Raw genomic sequence first — 26,377 nt, 5'->3', positions numbered from 1 at the left:
CTCTTGAAGGAATTGAAAGTGCTTAATGTGGAGAAGGGGTGACTGACTCGGAAGGAATGAATAGTGAAGAATGGGAGGAGATAGCTATTTTCAGGTAATGAAAGGCTGTAATGAATAGGTTTCTCTGATTTTGAACTTAATATAAATATGTAGTATTAACTCTTTATTTTTTATTAAATTTGTTGAGGTGACACTGGTTAACCAAATTATACAGGTTTCAGGAGTACAGTTACATGACACATCATTTGTACACTGTATTGTGTGGTCACCACCCCAAGAATTTTTGAAAGATTTTGAACTGGAATATTTATATTCTTGTTATGAATTTACAGAATCATAAAAGTTTTTCCTTTTACTTCTAGGGAAAGGTATTTGTATGATTAGTTTAAAATGTGAGTCTGCACTGACTTTTCCATTGGTGTGTAGAAATTTACATAGCTTTGTATGATGAAACTGATGCTGACATTTCCAGAGAATTGAATAGAAATTACATTATTTCTTCTAGGTAAAGATAAACTTTTTAATGAAAACTTAAGTCATCAAGAGTGGTTTAATATAAAGCAGTATTTAATTTGGAATATTTTATTTAGGTATTTTTAATGTGAGATTTTGATGGTGTTATCAGAGGGATATTGTAAACAGAGATATAAAAAAAATAAAGGACTTTTGTGATAAGTGTTTGAAATTGAAACCCAAAATTAGATTTTCATAAGGCAGGACAGTTTAATTAAAACTTTTTTTTCATTGGGAAGCTTGATGACACTTCACATCTTTTTTACCCCCTGATGTATTGCATTCCTCTGTAAATAATTTTTTACACTCTGGGTTCTCTTATTGTGGGGAATTGTAAGACATTTAAAACAATGGAATGAAGTGACTTTTGGCATAATTCCTGGGGGATATATTTAGTCTTAAGTTCTGATACTCAGTTGGCATTTAACATAGCATGTGTCTCTGATAAATGTTGCTACCTCAGTGTCACATTACTCTGGTTTTTCAATAAGAAAAATTTCCTTAGGTAAGTTAAAGTAGCTCAGTTAGAATCAGTATTTATAACCATTGTGTAACCTTGAAAAAAATATCAGAATGCCTTGTTAGAGTTTCTAGCAAAGTGTCTCTTTTAATCTTTATTGGTCTCTGCTATACAGGATGGGGCAAAAGTAGGTTTACAGTTTGTATAGAAAATAATACAATAATTAAAAAAGGATCAGATCAGAGATTGGGAAGGTAAGGAAGCAAAAAAAACACCTGATCCTCAAAGTAAAAAGAAAAAGAATCCAAAAAAATGAGAATAGTGTAAGGAGTCTCTGGGAAAACTTCATTTGTACTAATATTCATATCATGGGAGTGCCTGAAGAAGAGAGAGCAAGATATTGAAAACCTATTTGAAAAAATAGTGACAGAAAACTTTCCTAACCTGGGGTGAAGGAAATTTAGTTACAAGTCTAGGAAGTTCACAGAGTCCTAAACTCTGAAACCAAAGTGGCCCACACCAAGACACATTATAATTAAAATGCAAAAGATTAAGGCCAGAAAATTTTAAAAGTGGCAGGACAAAAGCAGTTAGTTAGCTATAAGGGAGCTCCCATAAGACTGTCAGCAGTTTTCTCAATAGAAACTTCATAGGCCAGAAGGAATTAGCAAGAAATATTCAGTGAGGCAAAGCAGGGACCTACAACCAAGATCACTCTACCCAGCAAAGTTATTTAGAATTGAAGGACAGGTAAAGAGCTTCCAAGAAAAGAAAAGAAGAGAAGAAAAGAAAATAAAAGAGGCTAAAGTTGATTACTGCCAAACCAGTATTACAGGAAATGCTAAAGGGTCTTCTTTAAGAAGAAGGAAAAAAGAAAATATGAACAGTAAAATGGCAATAAATACATATCTATCACCAATTAACCCTGTAAAACAAAATGCACAAGCAGAGCAGAAATATACTCACAGATATAGACAACATTTCTATGGTTGCCAGATGGGAGTGAGGTTGGGGATGTGGATGAAAGGTGAAGGGGTTAAGAACACATTGGTTGTTATAGTTATTGGTATATAAAGAACAGCATAGTGGATATAGTCAGTAATATTCTAATAACTATAGTGTCAAATGGGTGTGAGATTTATCAGGACGATCACTTGGTAAATTACGTAATGTTTAATCACTGGGGTGTACACCTGAAACTAATATAATAATGTGTGTCACCTGTAATGGAAAAATTTTAAAAAGAATAATACCATAATAAATAATAATAAAAGAATAAACTGTTTCATGTACTCATTTGTAAACCTACTTTGCCCCACCCTGTATTTGACATGCCAGCTTCAAGTTTGATTTTTTTTTTAATGTGCAGGAATTAATTTTAAAAAAATCTGACACCCTTTACACCCACACAGTTTCAGTCATACTTTCTTTGAATGGAAGTGGTTTCTTTTTCTTAATAAAAAACCAGATTAAACTTCTATATTTAAAAAGTTGATTAGGTTTATTAGGGAAAAACTAAACGAAATAATAAGTTGGTTTGCTGGAATCTAAAGTTGTATTTCATCATTAGTAACATGAAAACACTTTAAGCTACATTGAGTGATAGCAAATTAGTAAAGCATATTATAAGCTTTGTTTACTATATGTAAAGTGGGCTTTATAAGCATATCTGGATCTACTTTCTTGTAGAATCACTTTAAGTAAATTTAAAATTTTCAATGAATACAGCTTTATCTTAAAAGCAGCATGACATTGTCCATCAAGGGGGCCTAGTAAAGGTTATATCCTGTAACCCAGTAAGTATGTTATAAAGAAGTAATCAGGGATGCAGACATACAGTATACAAGGATGCTTATCAAAATGTTATTTATAATCAATTGTAAAAAAAGTCAGAAATAGCCTAAATATTAGGACAAAATGGATATAGTTAAATTAGGGGTTACTTAGAAGGTTTTTGGATAGCCGTTAACAGTTTTAAGACTTTATCCACGTGACATGTGGAAAGTTCTGTGGAAAAAACAAAGTATGGTAAAGACAATGGGGATGGTGGTTGTGTAGAGGTGAAGAGTGGCTATCAAGAAATATCATATGTAGGTTGTCAGGGATGCCTGATATGGAGATGTCCAAGAGCACTGAAGAAAGCGAGGGAACTAACCAGGAAAGTATTCCACACATACGGTACTGTAACTTGAAGTCCTGAAGTCTTGCAGTTGTGTATTGCACTATGTTTCTGAGAATGCTTTAATGTTTTTGCAGTGTCATGTGTTCTAAACAATGATACACCTTAAGCCAACTAACTATATTAGTACATTAAATTTTCCTAGGCAGAAGCAAAAAGGTTATTTTCTATGTGTTTTTACATATGTGTATTTTCTGGATAACCTTTTTCCTATAAAAGATTTTATTATTTTCCCACATGATGTATATTTTCTAAGGTTTTGTTTACCAAACAAGTTGTATTAATCGTTTTGGTCAGCAGTGGGAGATAACTAATGTTCTGATACAACTTTCTAGTCAAGAAACAACTAATAATAAAAATGTAAATAGAGTTGATTTTTCTTATTTGTGGGTTCCATATTTACATACTTACCTACTTATTGAAATCAATATGTAACCCCAAAGTCAGTACTCTTGGAGCTTTCATGGTCATTCACAGACATGTGCAGAGTAGTGAAAAATTTGAGTTGCTCAAGGCACATGTTCCCAGTTGAGCTTCAATAAGGTTATGCTCTGTCTTCTTTCAGCAATCATACTGTAAACAGTGTTCTTTTCATGGTCTATTTATTTAGTGCCATGTCTTTGGCATTTTGTGTTTCTGATGGGTGAGGTTTTGCTATTTATTTAAAATGACCCCCAAGTGTAGTGCTGAAATGCTGTGTAGAGTTCTTAAGTACAATAAGGTTGTGATTTATATAATGGAGAAAATATGTGTTAGATAAGTTTTATTCAAGTATGAATTATAGTCCTGGCAATGAGTTCCATGTTAATAAATCAACAATGTATATTAAATAAGGTGTCTTTAAGCAGAAACACATTAAAGTTAAGTATTGATCAGCTGATGCAAGTATGTCCAGAGGCTTGCAGGAACTTAACCTTGTATTTCCTTTAGGAGAAATGGTTTCATATGGGCTCATTCAGAGTTTGTGGCAACTTTACAGAACATACTGCATATAAAAAGATTCAACTATATGAGATTTGTTATGGCAGTTGTAAGTTTTTGAAATGTTGAAACTAGCTTGGGAACTCCTTAATCTTCACTATAGATTCTTAGATGTGACTTAGAGGTGGATTAGTATGCTGGTAAAAATGTTTTGTCCTCTCTGAGAGAAAATGAGAGTAAAAAAGTACAAGAACTTAAAGTAATTGCTATAGATCTGGTAAGAGTTGAAGTCTTTGAATTTGGATAGTCAGGCTTTAACATTGATATCAAAAACTATTTTTTTAAAGATTTTAATTTATTTTCAGAGAGAGGGGAAAAAGAGGGAGATGAACATCACAATGACAGAAACAATGAGTTGCCTCTCACACGCTCCCAGCTGGGGACCCGGCCTGCAACCCAGGCATGTGCCCTAACTGGGAATCGAACTGGCAACCTTTTGGTTTGCAGACTGGCAGTCAGTCCACTGAGCCACATTAGCCAGGGCTGATATCAAAAAATTATTTCTGATGGGAAGACTCTGTCCTGAGAAAGGAATGCTAAATGTCCTAATTCAATTAATCTTTATATTGGTTCATCTCCTTTGATTATATTATTTGTTCTTCAGACTTTTCCTAGTCTTATTATCCTTGATTGTTGTGTTGACCAAAACCATTGAAAATTTGTAGGACAGATGGAACATGGCTTTTGGAAAGGGGAAAATAATCATTTATAACCTGTGACTGTTAAAAAAACTGACATTAAACACATCATTAAAGATAAAAGTCACTGAATAAAATGAATGGAAATTTAGCCTTTTTTTCTAATTGACAAATTCATTTATTGATTTTTTTTTTAATCGAGAGAGAGGACGGGGAGAGAAACAGAAACATAGATTTGGTGTTCTACTTATTTTATTGATCCATTGGTTGATTTTTCTTGTATGTGCCCTGACCGGGATCCAACCTGCAACCTTGGCATATGCAGACGACAGTTGAACCAATTGTGCTACCGGGCCAGGGACTACCGTAATTGACAAATTCATAGCCATTCTAAATACAGCATTGTGCGATTTGAATTTAAAGTCATTATAAATGTAAGGCTCATTTTTACTATTCTAAGGCAAGCACTTAATCAGTTATCTGTAAGCATTTTAAAAATGCTATATATATAGTTAGGCAGCTATGAAAAATAACTTTAGAGATGAAAACAAGAAGTTGAAAGGAAAACATTTATAAAAATTGAAGTAGAGGGATCTTTACATCAGACATTTTACATAGGCCTTGCTGAATTACTAATATCTGAGTTGCAAATGTCCATTAAAGATAAATGGTTGTGTAGAGCTGAGATCATGTCTTAATGATGGTAAGTGTATAGTATAGAACATGTGCTTAATTAATGTATCTTGAAATGAATCAGTCTTGCTAGTCCAAGAATCATTTCTGAGCTACTCTGTTCCAGGAATAACCAAGCTAGTTTGGATTTAAGAATGATATATAGATGCTTTCTATTCTCATTTCCTGTAAGTCATCAGTTAACTAAGGGGATTTTTTTGACTTTCAAAATTGAACAGTTTAGGTTGTTTATCTAGCTTTAGGTAAAACGTTTAAATGATGTTCTTTTAGGGCTCTTTCCCTCTGTTGCTTGGCCATGAAGAATTTCAGCCTTATTTCTTGCACCCTAGAATCCTGTCTCTTAGGCGGCATCATTAGCCATATAACAGATCTCATGGAGGGACAGTGATTGGTGCTGCTTGCATCCTAGGCTGTGTGAGCTTTTGTGCATACACACATATATGCATATGTACATGTAGATTGGCTCAGCCATCCTTAAATTAAATAATTGTATTACCACATACTAGTTTTACCTGTTCTCGAATTTTATATAAACAGACAATATGCTCTTCATATCTGTCTTTTGCTAAACAGTATGCTTGTGAGCTTTATATTGTTGCATGAACTATTAGGTTATTTTCACCGTTGCATACTATTTCATTCTGAGTAGTCAGCAAGTAATATATCTTGTTGATGGGCATTTAGGTGGTTACAAATAGTGCTGTTATGAATATTCTTGTACATGTCTTTAGATAAACATACACATGCATTTCTTTTTTTCCCCCCACATGTATGCATTTCTTTCTGGGTATATGTGTATACCTAGGATGGAAATGAATGGCTGGGTCATATGGTATGTATTTATTGAACTGTAGATATTGCCTAACAGTTTTCCAAAGTGGTAGTATCAATTTACACTCCCACCAGTAACATATGAGATTTCTGGTTGTTCCGCATTCTTGTTAACATTTAGTTTTGTCTTTTTAAAAAATCATTCTCATTTTTTTTAAAGATTTTATTTATTTTATTTTTAGAGAGGGAAGGGAGGGAGAAAGCGAGAGAAACATCAATGTGCGGTTGCTGGGGGTCATGGCCTGCAACCCAGGCATGTGCCCTGACTGGGAATCGAACCTGTGACAGTTTGGTTCGCAGCCCGTGCTCAATCAACTGAGCTACGCCAGCCAGGGCAAAATCATTTTCATTTTGATTTTCATTTCTTTGATGACTGATGAAGTAGACCATCATTACATGTTATTGGCTAATTGGATGTCTATTGTGTGTGAAATGCTTGGTGAAGTCTTTACCCATTTAAAAAACATTGGATTGTCTGTCTTGTTCTTATTGGTTTAAATGAATTTATAAAACATGTTTTAGACATGAGTTGCAAATATTTTCTGCCACGCTGTGGGTTCCATATTTATTCTAATTGTGTCTTTTGCTGAACAGAAGTTTTAAACTGTTGTATAACCCAACTGATCTATTTTTCAAATACTGCTTCTTGTGAATTGTTTTATTAAAAAATCTTTGCCTATTTCAAGATCATGGAGTTGCTCTCCTGTTTTTGGGTTTGTTTTTTTTTCTTAGTAACCTTATTTTTTACCCTTCACATTTAGATCCACAGTCTGTCTGAAGTGATTGTTGTGTATGATATGAGGTAGTAGTCAAAACAGATTTTATTCCATGTGGCTATCCAGTTAACCAGTTATAATCTGCTGAAAACTTCCTTTCCCACTATACTGTAATTTCACTGTTGTCATTAATCAGGTGACCACATTTGCTCATACCCGTTGGTTTAAAAAAAATAAAGTGTTCCTTTTAAACATTTAAAAATATTGTGAAGACAACCCAAAGTAAAGGTAATTCTAGCAGAAAAATTGTTTAATTTTGATTTTAAAAATCCTTTGTTTGATCTCGTATCAGTATTAACTATTAAACTGGCTTGCTTCTCTTAAGTTTCCTGTTCGAGGAGATTAATAGGAAATAAACAAAATGATGTGTACTTTTGGTATCAAGCCTTATGCACTGTCTTGTGTTCAGCTCCCACAGCTCTCCATAGATGGTCATGCTTTCTCTGTTAATGAATGAAGAGAGGGATTGATGAGAGGAGAGACTGAATAACTTACAGAGAAGTATAAAACTCTCTTCTCTAGTTCTGTTAAATGATGTCATTCACTAAGGAAGAAACATACTCCAGAAATTAATAATAGACCTTTCAAAATATCTCCTAATTTTGATTAGCACTGGGCTATGTTTTATTCCTACAGGTTTTGTGTAAGTATAAAGTCTTTATATTCTCAAGTATATCTGTATTTTAACTTCTGGAAAACTTGAATGTTGACAGCCACTGGGAAGAAGCATTAATTAACATGGATCATGTATCAACCTGTTTTTTCAGGCATAATCCATCTATCTTTTCTCCTGGATGGAGTTCTTCATTCACAGTGCTTATAAAATTATTAGCATACTATAGAGAGCCACAGAGTCTTATGGATTGAATTTAGGCAGGAGACCTAGGTTCAGGTTCTGATTCTGTTAGTTGTGTGATCAGAGGCATTTTTTGAGTTGTTGACATATACTGGAAATGAGATGATGCCTAGCCTGTCTACTTTGAGATTATTGTGAAGGTATGAGAAAGTTCTTTGTTGTTGTAAAGTACAGTATTAGTAGAGTGGTTAAGACTCTGTTCTGCCACTTAATTTGCTATGTAATGTTGGATAAAAAAATATCAAAATTGGTGAATTTTTGTGAAGTCATTTTAATATTGAAGATGGAAGAAAATAAGCAACATTTTCAGCATATGTTTTATTATTTCAAGAAAGGTAAAAATGCAACTAAAATGCACAAAAAGATTGTATGGAGAAGTGTGCGGAGAAGGTGCTGTGACTGATTGAACATGTCAAAAGTGCTTTGGGAAGTTTTGTGCTGGAGCTTTCTCAGTGGACGATGCTCCATGGTTGGGTAGACCATTTGAAGTTGATAGCAATCAAATTGAGAAATTAGTTGAGAACAACCAACATTATACCACACAGGAGATAGCCAACATATCAAAATATCCAAATCAATAAAGTTACTGGTGAAAATGAAAACTGTGTCTTTTATGGAAAAAAACCATATGGACTTTTTTGCTAACCCAGTGCTTAACCTTTTAAGCCTCAGTTTTCTTATATGCAAAATAGAAACAATACTTCCACAGGTTTTTTTGAGAGTTTTTTTTTGTTTGTTTTAATTTTATTTTAATCATTGTTCAAATACAGTTTTCTCCCTTTTACTCCCAATCCAGCTTTTTGAGAGTTTTAAATGAGACAATGCATATAAAGCATAGTGCCTGACATACTGGACATAATTAATGTTAACAACAATCATTATTATATCCACATATTGATTATGCATTTTGTACTCAGGCTACTTTATATAAATTATTTCATTTAATTCACAGGACAATTCTGTGTGGTATTTTCCCCCCCCCCCCCCCCCATTTCATAGACAAGGAATTAGTGTCAGAACTTAATTAATTAAAGTCACATAACTAGTAAGTGGTTTCGTTTGGATTGGAACCTAAAACTTTTTTTCCCATTATACTCAGATCCCAAGATCCCTTTAAAATATATGCTGTAGCTGTGTTTATACTATATAGACAAATCACCTTTGATTGATATGTTTACAGAATTTTTCAAAGACTGAACTTTTTGTATTCCCATGGTTTTCAGATGTCTTCTATCCCAACATTCCTAGGTTTCTTTAATTTCTTCAATAAGCCAGAGCTTCTATGCCAGAAATAAACATGCTTTGTTGATGTATAATTAAGAACAGTTAATGGTTTGTTTACAAACCACTAGACTCTCTGAGTCTGAGTTAGCTGTATTACAGAGTAACTCAAGAATTCACCTCTGGAAAGGAAAAAATACTCTGATTTTGTTCCCTATTTGTAAGGAGCTTCCTTGAAGTTGAAATACAAAACTACTGAAGTTGTGGAGACTTATCTTCTTGGAATTGGGACCCTGGGCTGGGGGTCCTGGCTCCCAAGATATCCCTCCCGAATTTTTATCCACCACACACGTGGATGTGAGACCCCCGTTGTGTGTCTGTATTCTTCCTACCAGTTTAGATGGCTGTGGTTTCTTTAATTCTGTAGTTGTCAAGACTTCTATTCAGCTCAATTTCTGATGGTTCTGAGTGATGGTGGTTCTATATTTCTGTTGTAATTTTGATGTGGTTGTATGAAGAGGAGAGCCATGACTGTCTGTGCCACCATCTTGAGCGGAGGTCTGTTACTGTTTTCTAATTTAATTTTATTTTGGTCATAATTTATATGACTTGAATTCTTTAAAAGTTACTATTATTTTCAAGTAACTTTTTCCAAATAACTAAACTACTTTTAACTGTTTTAGATCAATTATGTTTCAAATGGCTACAGTAAAGTGATTATTTGATATAGTTAAGTTTAAATCTATCTTGCTGTCGTTGCTTTTTAAAAACTTCTCCTGTATGTTTTTTGTTCTGTTTTTCCTCTTCCTTCTTTTGGATTGAGTTTATTTAAAAATATTTTTCTTTTCTTTGTTGACTTATTAAATCCCCTCCCTCCCTCCCTCCCTCCCTTCCTTCCTTCCTTCCTTCCTTCCGTTGTTCGAGGGCCCATAGTATACATACATTTATACTGTATCTTGCAGTGATATTATACCGCTTCACATGTAATATAAGAGTCTTACAACATTGTATTTCCCCCCACCTGGCTGTTGTGCTATTACTACATTTTACTTGAATGTATGTTATAAACATCTTTATATGTTGCTGTCTTTTTTTTCTTTAAATAGTCAATTATCTTTAAAGAGATTAAAAATTAAGGTATAAAGTAGAAAAATCTTTTATATTTATACTCATTTACCATTTCTGGTGCTTTTCTTTCATTTGGATAGATCCAGACTTCCATTTAGTATCTTTTTCCTTCTGCTTGAAGAACTTCCTTTAACATTTCTTATAGTGAATGTTACTGATGGATTCTTTTAACATGTACAATTTGAAATCATCTTTATTTTACCTTAGTTTTTTAAAGATATTTTCTATGGCTATTGGAATTTTAGTTGATAGTCTCTTTCAATATCTTAAACATAAACTTTACTGTCTTGTTTCCAGTGAGTATCTGCTATCTTATTTTTCTTCCTGTGTATACAATCTGTTATTTTTCTCTATCTGTTTTCAGCGTATTTTCTTATTACGGGTTTAGAGCAATTTGGTTTTGATGTTACTAGTTGGCTATAGTTGTCTTCATGTTTCTTGTGTTTGGCTTTATTTAGTTTCTTTTTTATTATTTTTTGGGTGTGTCAGTTACCCATACACGAGGGTGTTTGGTGGTGTCCCACAGCTCATTTGTGTTGTTCTCTCTCTGTTTTATAGTTTCTGTTGCTATGTCTTTATGTTGATTGAATTTTTAAAATCCTCTCCTGGGGATATGTTATTGGTATGAGAAAGACAGAGAAACACACAAAGATATCAGTGTGCGAGAGAAACATCAATCAGTTGCCTCTCCTGTGCACCCCAACTGGAAATCGAACCTGCAGTCTTTTTGTTGTATGGGATGATGATCCAACCAGCTGAGCTACCCAGCCAGGGTGTTTTGGCATTTTCTTTGTAGTGCCTAATCTCTTGTTAATACCAACCAGCATTTTTCATTACTAGAAGATTCAATTTATTTATTTTTAATATCTTCATATCTCTACCTAATATGCTTAATATTTCCATTTACCTTTTGAACATATAAGCTACAGTTATATAGACTACAGTTATAACAACTGATCTAATGTTCTTGTCTGATAAGTCTGTCACATGGGTCTTTTCTCCTGATTGATTTTTCTCATCAAGGGTGGTCTTTTCCTGTCAGACATCAATTTTACCTTGTTTCTATTCTGGACATCTTTGTATTTCTATAAATATTCTTGAGATTATTGTGGGACACAGTTAAGTTCCTTGGGAATGGCTTTATTGTTTTGAGACTTTTTAAAATTTTGTTAAATAGGATCAAAGCTATATTTAGTCTAGAGCTCATTTTGCCCCACTACGGAGGCATTGACCTTCTGAGCACTGTACTTGATGACGTGAATCATGAGGTTTTCTACTCTGTTTGGTAGGTGTTCCTGGCTGTGTGAGCCATGGCACTGATAGGCTAGAGCTTTGTCTAAGCCAGTTATTAAAATGTCAGGAAGTTTGTGAGCTGGTTTAATTCTTAGTTGAATACAATCATATAAGCTTATAATTAAGTTATATTAAGTGCAAAGGTAATAAATATTCAAAACTCATTATCTCCTACTTGTATTATTACATATTACTCTTTTTGTGCTCTGGTGGTAATTTGCTACAGTGTATCTCTTCCCAACTTTGTGCTATGTGATATCACTTGATGGGTAGGAATATTGACACCTTGGACATTAGTAACCCTATAAACCACGAACTACAAACCACTCACTACCCCCAGTTGTTACATTTTCCAGCGTACCCCTGGCTATGCATATCTTTCTCTGCACTCCCTATGAGTGGTTTTCCAGTATGTTCAGTACTCAGCTCAAGACTTAAGGGGAATCTGCAGAGTTTCTGAGGTCTGCCTTTTGTCTCTCCATAGTTCCCACCTCTCTGGTACGGTGTTTTTGGGGCCCTGCCTACTTTGGTCTCCCCAGACTCCTCACTTCTTCATCTTAACTCAGGGAGACTGCTGTGCTTTGTCTGGGATAACCCTCCCTGCTCTGTAGCCTGGAAACTCTAAGCAGTTAATCTGGGACAGTTAAAGGCTTTGTTTCATGTTTTTCCTCTTTCATTGATCACTGTCCTACTTTATCTGGTTGCCAGCATCTGAAAAACAACTTTAATACATTTGTCCAGATATTTAGTTGTTTTAGTCTTGGCCAGAAGCAGAAATCGCTAGGAAGTGTTTTAAATAGGAGAGTGACGTAAGTGTGCTTTTTAGATCACTCTGTGACCATGCACTTGTAAGTGACAAGACTTAAAGTAGAGGGGCCAATTACAAGGCAGGTGCGTTATTAGTTCAAGTGATGATGAGGCCTAAGGTTGGTCATGGTTGATGACACTGGAGAGGTAGGAAAGGATTTGAAATATGAATGGAAAAATTTAGTTCAGGGTTTCTAAAAGGATAGATCATGAATCATTTACATTTGAATCACCGGTTGTATTTGATAAAATTCTGTGCCCTGTCCCGTTTATTGAATCTGAATTTTTAAGGATGAGGTTTAGAAATTTGCATTTTAAACAAGTACTTAGGGTAATGCTACATACAGCTAAAGTCTCACAAGAGACTGATGCAGTTTTTTTCAAAATGTAATCCTCTTCCTTGGAGGAGCCCCCAGTGGAACTTGGGATGACCTAAAGTAGTTCCTGAAAACTAAAGATTTATGCATACATGTCCAGAGTGCTAAACCTCAATTTCTGCTGTGGTTGGTTTCAGGAATTTCTTAGGCACACTAAAGTCTGAAAACCAACAAACTAAAGTACTTCACAGACATAATCTCTTTTGACCCTCTGAGAGGTAGTAGGCAGGTATTTTGTCTCTTGTTTTATAGATGAAAAAATGAAGTGCAGAAGCACAAAGTGGTTTGATATGGTCAGTTATTATTAGGGGCAGAAATCATACTTATGTCTCCCTCCACTAAATCTGGTGTTCTTTGTGCTATCTTTCTGTCAACATTGAAATAGGCTTATATCTAAAATCCAAGACACTGGACCTATGGGAGGTCCAATTCAGGGAGCAGAAAAAGTACTCTTCTTTGGTTATACTTTGTACTGAATAAAAATTCGGTTTGTCACCAATTCCGTATCCTAGTCAGCCGAGCAGTCCTGTCTCATCTTGGCCAAGACCTCACTAAAATGCCCTCTCACGTGGGACACACCATGGAAACCATGATGTTCAAGTTTTACAAACTTGCTGAGGATACAGACCGCTTAACAAAGGAGGGCTTGAGAGTATTTATGGAAAAGGAGTTCCCAGAAATTTCAGAAAATCTGGCTGTGGACAAAATAATGAAGGACCTGAACCAGTGCCAAGATGGCAGACTGGATTCCAGAACTTTTTTCCCGCTAATTGCTGGGCTCCCCATCATTTGCAACAATTATTTCGTAGTACACACACGTGAAGCAGAAGAGAAAGAAGTAGGCAACTCTGAGAAGTTAATCCCACCCTGATAAGAGTTCTCTGCTGTACAGCCTCTCTCTGTATTAGGATATCATGAACAGTTTGGAACCCTTAGAAAATGCACAAAAAAAATCCCACCCCATTTGACAAGAAAAGCCAATTAAAGCCAGATAAGCTTTTGCTTTTTATGTTGCTTGCATTCTCATGCCTCAATAAACAAGTTTCTTTTTTAGTTCCTTAAAAAAATTGGTTCAGCTCTCTATAGCAAGTAGGTAACTGTGATAAGCTTAATTGTCTGGGAAAGGGCTTTGACCTTTCCAGATGTTTTTTACAACCTACTTTGAATATTCCTCTTTGTTTCTTTTAAAATTACTTAAAGGCATAATGTAGTGCACATATTTGATATTTTCACTTATAATAACTGAAGAATTGAGTCTGTAGCATAACCTTTTTTATTTTTTTACTATTTTCCTAGGATCTTATTAAACTAAAAAAATCCTCAGTGTCATATAATTTAGGTTGGATTTAGCTTAGACTTCACAGTTTTATTTTTATAGTAAGTTGTATGGCTTATGCCTTTGCTATATTACTAGCATTGATCATTTCTAGTGAGATTTTCTGTAGTCTTTTGAAGTGATTTCATGTGTGCCATGAATCTGAGGTCCTGTAATGTATTTGACACAGTAGTACCAGTGTTAGCTTGCAAACAGCAGGAAAAGTAATTCTTTTCAGTTAAGATTGGTTTTTGAATAGTCAATGAATTTATTAGTACATGAAAACAAGCAGAGCTCTGTGGCAAGGAATAAATAAGAGGCATTAGGAATAGGATTTTAAATGGTTTGTTTCCCATTTTGTATGCTTTTTTTAAAGACAAAATAACCAGGTTTTTTAAACTTCTGGAAATAAGTTACTGTAGTTTAATTCAAATAAAAAATTGTAGGTCTTACAATTCAGAGTAGTTTATCTGCTGCAGAACGCATATGGCATTTGTGCTTGATGCTTAAATTGGAAATGTATAGTGAATGAAATGAGCAGTGTAGGGAACACAAGAGTTTTGATTAGTTTAACTTACTTGCTTTTTACAAGAAAGTTTATAGCAACTTAAGGAATACTTAAAACTTAATTTTTTGCTATTGATGTCTTTTAACATTTGAAAAAATGAATAGAGAATTGTTTTAAATATTTGAGGATAGATGTCAGGGTTTCTTAACTATCTACTCTATTTTCTTTAACAAAATCCAGCTATATTTGATATATTAGTTTCTACTCTGACATTAATGAAAGATTTTACTGAGAAGGTCTGGCAGATGGACAACTCCAGTAACACATTTTATCCACAAAATAGCATAAGGCTATTTGCATTTTCTTGGTAGAGCGTTACTCTTTCTTTTTATTGCATAGGAATTTGGAACGGTACCATTGTGAATCATTTTAGAATGCCATTCATAGGTTTCTTTCTTTGATATATATGAATACCTAATTTTTTTTGTAGCTCACTTTTTTCCACTTATAAACTGGTAGAAAAGTTTTATATAATGCTTTTCTTCATCATAAGCACATCTATGTATTTTTCAGACTTGCGGCCTACAACCAAGCCTGTGTTTTTAAGAAGCTGGCTTTTAATACTCTGGTTTTTCTTCAGATTGTATGAATCTTTCACCTTTTAAGAAGCTGGCTTTTAAGGAATATTTGTACAGTTACAACTGCATTCATTTTTCTTCATTTATTTTGTCCTATTCATTTTCTATTTACTTCCAAAACAATGTTGACAAAATAGTCACAGAGGAATAATCTAACCAAAGCAAAAATATTACTTTAAAAGGTATCAAATACATTAAAGTCACATTTAAGGGATCTTTTTTTACTGCATTCTTAAGCATTACAGATTTATTCCCTAAGATTATTGTATAACACAAAACGAGTACTTTTCTACTAATGTCTGAGAAATTACAGACTTCTAAAAAATGATGTATATCTATGTTGATAGTCAAATGGAATCCGAGGAGCTCTCAAACTTGTACGAATTTTAAATATTGAAATATTTTATGTGGGTACTCTGAAAAACATTTGTAAGAGCGTTATTAGCAAGTCATCTATCTTTGAAGATAACACATTTTATAGCTAAATATAAGGAATTCTTTTGTAATTTATTAGAAAATACAACATGCTGTGTGTTTAGAAATATCAGTTGTATCCATAAATCTGTAAATAGTTACACATCCATAGTGACTATATTGTGGTTTCCCTTCACAGATATCAAGTTGTGCTAGTACACCATATAAATAATTAATACCTGAAGTCTCAATGTAACATGGACATTAACAGTGATGACAGATAAATGCAGACGCTTGGGAATCAAATACTAGGTGAAGCACTTTTAAAAAGGTAAGAAAAAAATGTAATCTTAATTAAGGCCAAGCAGGCTGTAGTGTTAGTAGAATTAATTGACTACAGTTTGTTTTTCAGTGTATCAGGCTTTTTAGAAACACATCTGCATGATCCTGTCTGTCTTTATACTAGTTGAACTCAGCTGCAAGTATCATTTCTGTGAAAATAACTGTTGGCGATATCCTTGCCTGGTAAATACCCTAATGGATGATGTTCCTATAATAAACGCTGTATGAAAAGGTAATAACATGGCTGACTAGAACTTGATAGAGTGCTAGAATGGGCATATCAGTGTATACTCAGACACATCTTACATCGTGGATCCTCTTAGACTGTGATGATTGCCATTACCACTATGCACTGTAGAATATAATACATGTTTTGCCATGTTTGTGAAAGGCTTTCAGGGTTGGACACAAAGGAATTGGCAGTTGGAACCCTTGTTATAAGAAGAGTGAATTTCCAAGTCAAGGATTACTTTTTATAGGACCCTGTTTTCACTGTGTACCCTCCTGTTAATTAAAAAAAATTTTAGTGTAGTATTAAATTATCTTACATAGTTTTCCTACCTTGTCATTTTCAAGAAATTGTAAGGCACATGTGAGAGAGGTTGCATCTATAGATACCAGATATCAGTCAGCTCTGCTCCCTTTCTAGCTGACTAAAACCATAATTTGTCTTTACTAGGCAGTAAATCTAGTTTACAAAACTTGATAATTGCATCAGTTTTAAAATGATAATCCTTCACCAAAAATAGTGTCACTTTTAGAATATCTTGTTTTGTGTTTATAATACAGTGACAGTTTCCATCATAAACACTTAAGTCGTTTTCCTAGTTCCTCCTTATTTCCAAATGGGCATTTCATAACTCATTTAGTCAGATTGGCTGAAAAGGATGTCATAATACATTATTATAAAATAAAGCTGTAACTAAACATACTGTCCAAGAAATTGAATTTAATTAAGGTAATTAAAATATCTGGCCAACTGGGTACTAAAACCAGAAAATGCTTGCTGTTTTTGTCCCTGTTGAAAATCCATATGCGAAAATGATAAATTTCCCTTTGTAATAGTCCTGTAGCACTTTAATAGTCATCAAGGTTATCATGTAGATATGAGACTTGGTTGATTCTTTGGTGTGCATAACTTAAATTATTTTTGTTTTCAGTTCACAGTTTTGCATATAAAGGCCAAAATTCGGGAACATCTCTAGAAAAAGTTTATAAATTCTGTATTAGGATTCTTACCAAGGGCAATCTTTGGGTCACCTCAAAAAAAATAATGCCTGAGACTCTAGAAAAAGAACCGAGTCACATTTTGACTCAAACTAATATTGAGTCGTAAGGATTTATATGTCAAGCTTTTTTTGGTTGTTCTCAAAAAATCCTGTTCCAGTTTCTTAGTGTCTCTGAGACTACAGAGTTACCAAGAATTACCAGTGATATTACTATGACTAGATATTCTGTTACCTGCTATTTTCTCTTATTATAGAAGGGGTAAATCTTTTAGCACAAGTTAATTTGCTTCTTTAATTCTTTTTTTTTATTATTTTATTTTAAAGAAAGGAATTTAGGAGGTTCTAGTATTCTCCATGGCTGAAGCTGAAAGTCTGAAACCCTGATGCTTAAGCTCTATTCTAGATCATAGCTCCAGCTCCTTCAGGATATAAGGAAAAGAGATAATATTTCCACAATGATAGATCTTTGGTTGTACAGGTAAGTTATTTAGTTTTGCAGTAGTGAAGACAACTACAGTTTGATTTTTTTTTTTTTTTTTTGAGGGGGGAGTTTTTTATTTTTCTGTAGTTCTCTGCATGGGACATTGTACAGTTCACAGGAATATAGAGTTATATAGGGAATGGGATGGGGATGAATATTTTCCCACTCTTCCCAGCAGGGGGATAAATGAAGTGACAAAGTACGTTGGAATCTCTCTAGCCTATTTAACACTAGGTATTTTTGATCAAGGGCATTATGAAATTCCTTGACGCCTCCTTTTCCCCAATTGTCTCTTTAAGTGTGTATTCATTCAGCTCTATCTATCTATCTATCAATCTATCAATCAACCAACCTATAATCTATCATACGTCTGTCTCTCTTAATGGGAAAGAAAGAAAAGATCCTTCTATATAAGACACTACATAATAGACTTTCCAGGCTTCAGAGATTAATATTAAAGAGTAAGTTGAATTGTATAGGTGGTTCCCAGGTTTCACTGTCCGCTTTTAACCTTATAGATACTTTTCACCTATTAGAAATTATGTAATTGCTTGGCTGAAGAAACTGGTAAAAAAATTGTGTGACAAGGATAGTCTGATCCATTATTAAGCAGTTCATGTTTATATTCTAGACCTTCAATTTTCAACCTTTTTTATCTCATAACACATAAACTAATTACTAAAATTCTGCAGCACCCCCCAAAATTTATTATATTTTTTGCCAATCTGACCACCCCAAAAATAGTTGCAATTTTGATTTACTCACACCAGACATCTATTGTTGTGTTGACTGTTGTCCTTTTTGGGGGGGGGGCAATTCTAAGGGAAAAGAGGTCAGTACCTCTAACTAAATAGGTATTGCATCTGTTGGAAATCGCTGTTTTAGACAGACAGAAAAAGAATCATATGGGTAACACTTTCCAGTTGCTCTTGCTCCTTTTGCTTTTCACTTTGGTTTGTCTACCTGTTACCATGACCAGTTTCCTAAAAATTGTCCGTTTAATAAAATTAAATATATTATAAATACCAACTAGAACAGTGATGTTAATGTAAGATTACCAGTTCCTTAATCCCCAAAATAAACTATACTATTCTGTTAATTATAGTAGGAGCAAAACATTACAGGCAATGTCTTTCCAGTATCATTTTGAGATTTCTTTTTCTTAAATAAAGATGATAGCTGGAGTAGTGTTCCTTAGGTGGATCATTTAGTTTAATGTTTATTTTTCCTGTCACTTCTTATTGACAGACTTCTGCAAATGTGATGATCATGGGGTCTAGAAATTTATGATCTGAAACATAGCTGGTACTGTTTCAGAGAGTGCTTCAGAACCCTATTCAATTTGAGGTAAAAATAGATTCAGATTCGGGGGAAGGTTAGTTCAATATAAAATAAATGGGTGAGATATGTGGAATTATAGGTAGGATTTGGGGCTTAATATGTGAATGGAAAGGCTGAAATTTGGCTGACTGCTACCCTACTCAGGTAAGTCCTCCAATAGGATGGAAACTTTTTGAGGGTAGGGAAGAGAGGAGAGACTATAGTTAATTCTGGTGAATTACTGTATTCTCTTCCCTATATTCTAGAAAGTGTCATATTCATTAGTTGGTGGATATGGAAACTTTCATTCTAATTGCTCAATTGGGTTTTGCTTATATGAATATGTTAAGTTTACTTTAATTTTAAGACTAGAGTGATTGAATTTGCAGTTCTAGTTGAGTTTGGTTAAGGATTTCACCATGTGCCTCCTATTTAGTTAACTTAGCAGGGTCTTTTCTGAGATATTAGTCTGAAACTGAGTTTCTTTCCATTTCCTTAGAAACTTAATTTTTGGCAGGAATTTTATTTTGTGCTCCAGAGAAATTCTCTGAATTTTTTCCAGTAACTATATGTGGCTGAAATGAGGAAAACATTGTTTTAATTTCTAATGCTTTGCTAAGCATGGCATAACTGTGTTTAGACTTGGTTGAGATAATCAGGATATTTTTGGTCCCGTTTTGGTCATTGAATTTTGTATTCAGTTTATCAGATAACTATAGAAAGTATGCTTGTCCAAAACAGGAAAGATGAAGAAAAAGGTTAGGACAGAAGAAAATTATTAGAGGGAAGAGTATCAAAATGTTATTTAACTCTTCAGAATTTTAAACAATTTATTACTTTAAGATCACGCAATATGTTAATTTCAGGCCAGAGAATTTTACAGTTCTCTGCCAAAGAGATCGTGGCTTTATTTATAAATTTTTTATTAAGTCTAATTTACTATATTTTGCCATGTGTAAGCTGCTACCATGTAAAATGTGCACCCACATTTTTGGCCCAAACTTTCAGGAAAAAAAGCTTTTGTTTTAATTTTTCATTAAATGATTAATTCATTCATTTATATTTTAGATACTTGTTTTTTGTATTATAAAGGAATTTTAGCATTTATTTTTTAACACATTACAGTACGAAGAATTTTGTTACAAATAATTACAAAACATAAGAACAGATACAAAGTATTTTAGGAACTACTCATGTATAGTGTGCATCCTTATCTTTTCCATCAAAAAATTGGGCAAAAAAGTGCACATCGTACATGGCAAAATACAGTAGTTTGAAACTTGATAACACTGCTATTTTAGTAAAACACTGTTTGGATGTAGTACTCAAAGGTACTGCTTCTCAAACCTTCATAGGCATATAAATCACCTGGGAATCTGATTAATTGATAGGTCTGGGGCAGGGCCTGGTACTATGCATTTCTAGTCAATCTTGCAGGAGATGTCCATGATGCAGGTCCTCTTGGCACACTTCAAGTTACAAGAGTTTGAGATACCAGAAGGTCTTTGTTTATAAAACAGTTTCACTTTAAATATGGCCTAATAGGACAGGATTTGAGAACTATAAAACTTTGGCTTCATTGAATTTGTTGAATGGAATAAAACATTTTTAGCAAAAGAAATCAGAGGGTTTAGTCTTTCATGTTACTCAGTGTTTTAATCACTGAAATGGTAAAGAAATGAAATAGACCCTCTCCGGTAGTATTTTATAATGATATATATATATATTTATATATATATATATATATTTATATATATTTATTTATATATATATATATAGTACTTCTGGGTACTAATAATAATAGGCTTATTTCATTAATAATGACAAAGCAGGGATTTTGCTTTCATTCGGATTAGAAAGAATAGAAAGGATAAGAATGCTAGTTACTGGAATCATTTTGAGGTTTATATACCCTTGATTGGCATCACACTTTAAAAAGTAAAGATTACTAGATTGTTTTTACATGACTGTAAAACATTTCTCCAATATTACTGTATTTTGCCATGTATAATGCGCACCCATGTTTTTGGTCCAAACTTTCAAGAAAAAAGTCTTTCATTATAATTTTTTATTTCCATTTTTTATATTATATAGAAACAAAACTGATTTTCATACTCGGGTATTATTTTACATATGGATATCGTTACTGCTTTCTACATTTACACTTTTAATGCATAAGTATAAATAAAAATTAAAAACATTTATGTAGATATGGAATTAGTACTACCCATGTATAATGTGCATCCTTATTTTTCCCTCAAAAATCTGGGCAAAAAAGTGTACATTATATATGGCAAAGTATGGTATATTTGAGCCAGAAATTATGAATATAATCAAATTTGCATCAAAGATATTCGCATTCAGTTTTATAAGTCTGTTTTCTTTGTATATTTCCATAGGTATTTAATATTTAAAAATCAGTTAGCTTCAAGTTTGACAGCTCCAGATTTGGTACACAAAACAAATTTAATATTTTTTAGTTTGTGCTCTTCTGAAACATTCAAAGTCTAACTTTTTGTAATTAAAAGTAGGTATTTATGGGTCATTCAGTGCTTATTTTCTGTGAATAAAAATAATAGATTGTAATCTTCACATGATCTTAACAAAAGAGAATTATGTGTCAGATTCCTCTAGTAAACCCCAAAATAGTAAATGTTTACTGTGAGGAATTTATTTCTAAGTTTTAGTATTTCTTTTTCTGTGTGTCATAACATGTGTGTCTTCTGTGGTTCTTCATAACCTTTCCACTATTAGAGACTTCTAGCTGAGGCAAAGGATAGATTGTATTTGATTTGTAGGGATGGGGTAGAATGGCATTTGGAGGGTTATGAGAGGGAATCTGTTGTAACGATGGCAGAAAGGAAGGGGCGTACTGTGAAACTCTGTACTATAGTCATTATTGGTTTCTTTCTCTGTCATGCACCCCATTTGAAGTTAAGACAGTGAAGTGGCAAAGTATCTTGTGAAAGTTAAACAGAACAGCAGAAGAATGGAGACTTGAAATATTAACAGCTCCTTTATTCTGCTTTGATGAGAGAGCCTTTGGAAAATAACCACTAAACCCCTCAGTTTATCCAAATGGATCAGTAGGGGCATTTTTCCAGTTTTTCTCTCATATTTGTCTTATAAACACCAAACATTCACAGCAGAAAATGCTTATCTCCCCAACATGCCTTATAACTGGCATACACACATATATAGGAGTTCTGAGAAGGAAAGGATGGGGTTATATTTCTACTCCTGATTTCTTAAATGTAATATTTGCTTCAGGGGCTTCTTTCCTTTTTTCTTCTATTCTCTTCAGAATATACTTTGTTTCACTTGCCAATTTATGGCTCTACTTCTAGGGATTAGGGAGGCTTGGCTTTACTCTGTTTGGCCCTTAGCCACTGCAAGCTAAGATTGTGATTTCTATCAGTCTGCTTAATTACAAAAAATTCTACTGCAACCAACATTTTTTGGATGCCACATAGTTTATTATGAGAGGATTTGGCCTGAAACTCCTTGTACTAAGAGTGAATTAAAAAGAACAGCTCCTGCCTTTTTACGTCCCAGGAATATTTTGAGAAAAAAATGAGAAGTGATTGGGATAGATTTTGTGATGGCTGCTGTATAAGTTCAAGATTATTATTTTAATAACCCAGATGAAATTCTGTCTTTGAGAGATCTTTTTTGGGCCCTTTGTGCCTATGTGAAAGGCAGAGGCACAGTGAAGCAAGTTAAGAGCTTGGTCTCTAGAGCCCTGTCCTGCCACTTTGCTGTGTGGCTTTGGACAGATAACTGAAAATGTGTGTGGTTCAGTCCTCTTACTTGTAATGTAGGGATGATAATAGCACCTATTCTAGTTGTTGTGGACTTCAGTGAGTTATTGTGTACAAAATATATAAAATGATTTTTGGAACATGTTAAGTGCCATATAATGAATGGTTATCTATTAATAGCATTTTTGAAATGTTAATACAATACATTATATCAAATAATTTATTAATATTGGCTATACTTGAATTAAAAAGTTGTAGCTTTATACTTTTGTTTTAGGTATATTAACTATTACCTTTTTTCTCATTATTTTGTTTACATTTTTGAAGGTTTCCCAATGAGTGGATCATGATGACCGTATAGTAGGGACTTGCCATAGTATGGCTGCTTCCCGATCTACTCGTGTTACAAGATCAACAGTGGGGTTAAACGGCTTGGATGAATCTTTTTGTGGTAGAACTTTAAGGAATCGTAGCATTGCTCACCCTGAAGAAATATCTTCTCATTCTCAAGTACGATCAAGATCACCAAAGAAGAGACCAGAGCCTGTGCAAATTCAGAAGGGAAATAATACTGGGAGAACTACTGATTTAAAACAGCAAAGTACTCGAGAATCATGGGTAAGCCCTAGGAAAAGAGGACTTTCTTCAGAAAAAGATAATGGAGAAAGGCAGGCTGTAGAAAATTGTGAGAAAAGGCAAACAGAACCTGTTTCACCAGTTTTAAAAAGAATTAAGCGTTGTCTTAGATCTGAAGCACCAAACAGTTCAGAAGAAGATTCACCTATAAAATCAGACAAGGAGTCAGTAGAACAGAGGAATACAGTAGTGGACAATGATGCAGATTTTCAAGGGACTAAACGAGCTTGTCGATGTCTTATACTGGATGATTGTGAGAAAAGGGAAATTAAAAAGGTGAATGTCAGTGAGGAAGGGCCACTTAATTCTGCAGTAGTTGAAGAAATCACAGGCTATTTGGCTGTCAATGGTGTTGATGACAGTGATTCAGCTGGTATAAACTGTGATGACTGTCAGCCTGATGGGAACACTAAACAGAACAGCACTGGTTCCTGTGTGTTCCAGGAAAAATCAGTAGCAGAAAATGGGGATTCCGACACCCACACTTCAATGTTCCTTGATAGTAGGAAGGAGGACAGTTATGTAGACCATAACGTGCCTTGCACGAATTCAGAAGTGCAGGTCAAGTTGGAGGACCACAAAATAGTAACTGCCTGCCTGCCTGTGGAACATGTTAATCAGCTAACAACCGAGCCAGCTACAGGCCCCTTTCCTGAAACTCAGTCATCTTTAAGGGATTCTGAGGAGGAAGTAGATGTGGTGGGAGATAGCAGTGCCTCAAAAGAGCAGTGTAATGAAAACACCAGTAACGCCCTGGACACAAGACTTGAGAGTATGCCAGTTTCTGGAGAGCTGGAACCATCTTCTGTTCTAGACTGTGTTTCAGCTCAAACGATGTCTTTATCAGAACCTCAAGAACATCGATATACTCTGAGAACTTCACCACGAAGGGCAGCCCCTACCAGAAATAGTCCCACTAAAAACAGTTCTCCTTGCAGAGAAAATGGACAGTTTGAGGAGAATAATCTTAGTCCTAATGAAACAAATGCAACTGTTAGTGATAATATAAGTAAGTCTCCCACACATCCTGATGAAATTTCTCAGAATGAAAAAGGGATATGTTGTGACTCCGAAAATTATGGGAGTGAAGGACAAATTAAACCACCCTCAGAGGCAAGACTCAATATTGGAAATTTGCCATCTGCCAAAGAGAGTGCCAATCTGCACATTACAGAAGAGGAAGATGATGATCCTGATGTTTATTACTTTGAATCAGATCATGTGGCACTGAAACACAACAAAGAGTATGTGTAAATATGGTAACCATGAATTCTGCTTTGTTTATTATTCCCTAAATTTTCACTATTCATAAATGTCTTCACAACATTTAATGCTTTAGCTAAAGTTTTAGTTCTAACATAATTTTCTCAACTCATTTAAAAAAAACTTCAAAAAAAAGAAAATTTAAAACTCAACTCTTACTTTCTCAACAGCAATATGATTTTCTAGTTTTGGTATTTCAGCATGCCTCAATTAGAAGAGAAATGTGGAAACTTGATTATTGGTGTTTATGTTCTTAAATGTTTTGTACCATTTCATTTAATTTATAAAATGGGAACATCTTTAGTTATCACAATATACTTTGATTTATAGTGTCTGTGCCTTCTGGGTAGTATAGAACAAAAAATGAGTGCCTAGATATCCCGATAAGGGAAATCTGGGGGGTTCCAAATCTACTTTTATCTTAGTTACATATATCTAATTTCCAGTTATAACCTTTGATTTTTTAAAAATGTGCTTTATGCATCATTTTTTACTTTTGTGACTTAGAAAAGTAGATATGACTCTCAATACTATGACAACAAGTTGTATGTTGTAATTAGCATATTAGCAAGGGTCTGTCTGCTCTGTAGTTCACATAAAGTATTTGAGACAGGTGTTCCCTAATTCTAAATTTTAAGGGGAGACTATATCTTAAAATAGTATCAGTTCTTAAGCTTTGTGATGAATGCACTTTTTCTTTAGTCCTCACCCAAGGACTTTTTTTTTATTGCTTTGAGTGAGAGAGGGAGAGAGAAACATCAATTGGTTGCTTACTGCATGAACACAAACTGGGGATTGAACCCACAACCTAGGTATGTGCCCTCACCTGGATTGGAACCCACAGCCTTTGCATGTATGGGACGATGCTCCAACCAACTGAGCCACCCAGCCAGGGCAGTTTTTAAAATAAAGAATTCAGAGTCCAAATTTATCGTAGTTTTGCTTAGATTTTCTTTAAAGTATTGGAGTTATCTATCTCTAATCCTGAACAGAACTTGAACACTGTTTGTCATAAGTCAGCAACAGTAAAAGACAGACATGTATGTTAATCATCTTTACTTTTACAGAGCAGGCTTTTGAATTAATACAACAATCAGATTATATAAGCTATGTAAAAATCCTGATTTGAGGAAACTTTCTGTTGTGACAATTGTCAGAACATGGTATGTATCAGAATAAAGTATCAAACATGGTTGTGAACATAAGTTTTTTTGCCATGCATTACAGATAATTCACGTTTGTATATGATAATATGGTGGCCTTTTAGCATAGGCCTCTTCTGAAAATTTTCTTTCTTTTTATAAATAACATTTTAATACTAAGTTTAATAGAGATGTCATTTTATCTGAGCATTTCATTCATTATTTTATGGAACTGTTCAACATTTCATGTATTTGGAATGTTTGATGTCCAATTTTAAATAGAAAAACAACTCATAATTTAAGTTTTTTAAATTTGAGATAAGCTGAGTTTTTACCATTGGTATTATGTAACCATTTTTAAAAGTAGAGTTGCTTATCTACAGGTGCAAGGAAGCAGAGCATTTGTCTTGGGGAAATACCAAAAACTCAAGAAATGTGTGATTTTACAAAATGATACTCTGTTAATTCTGTTCTTTTTATTGGTTCTTTGGCAAAAGAGATGCTCTCTTAAGGCTTAGCTGGTTATTGATGAAAAATATTTTCCTATGAATTCACTGATATTACTTTTTGATAAA

At 34.0% G+C, this 26,377-nt stretch overlaps 2 protein-coding genes across 9 annotated transcripts in view; both read left to right on the top strand.

Moving 5' to 3' along the window:
• Window positions 1-26,377, top strand: part of ZZZ3 (zinc finger ZZ-type containing 3) — a 101,414-nt gene that overhangs the window by 17,431 nt on the left and 57,606 nt on the right. For 2 of the 8 annotated variants that reach the window (XM_028513561.2, XM_036026305.1), the window contains 3 exons: window positions 15,828-15,959; window positions 17,524-17,677; window positions 23,089-24,641. In XM_028513561.2, the coding sequence (XP_028369362.1) occupies window positions 23,140-24,641 (1,502 nt within the window). In that variant the 5' untranslated portion in view covers window positions 15,828-15,959; window positions 17,524-17,677; window positions 23,089-23,139. The other 6 variants (XM_036026306.1, XM_036026307.1, XM_036026303.1 and 3 more) reach the window with 5 other exon arrangements.
• LOC118500661 (protein S100-A10-like) lies at window positions 10,331-15,305 on the top strand. The gene has a single exon (XM_036026310.1). It carries the CDS (start codon window positions 13,310-13,312, stop codon window positions 13,622-13,624), a length of 315 nt encoding a protein of 104 aa, XP_035882203.1. The 5' UTR covers window positions 10,331-13,309; the 3' UTR covers window positions 13,625-15,305.

Source organism: Phyllostomus discolor, chromosome 5, assembly GCF_004126475.2.
Source record: "Phyllostomus discolor isolate MPI-MPIP mPhyDis1 chromosome 5, mPhyDis1.pri.v3, whole genome shotgun sequence".
Classification (NCBI taxonomy): domain Eukaryota; kingdom Metazoa; phylum Chordata; class Mammalia; order Chiroptera; family Phyllostomidae; genus Phyllostomus; species Phyllostomus discolor.
Note: the sequence above shows the minus strand (reverse complement) of the source record. Positions and strands in the feature narration are given on the sequence as shown.

Excerpts from the sequence above, each read along its gene's own strand:
- LOC118500661 (XM_036026310.1), top strand. The coding sequence starts at position 13,310 with ATGCCCTCTCACGTGGGACACACCATGGAAACCATGATGTTCAAGTTT.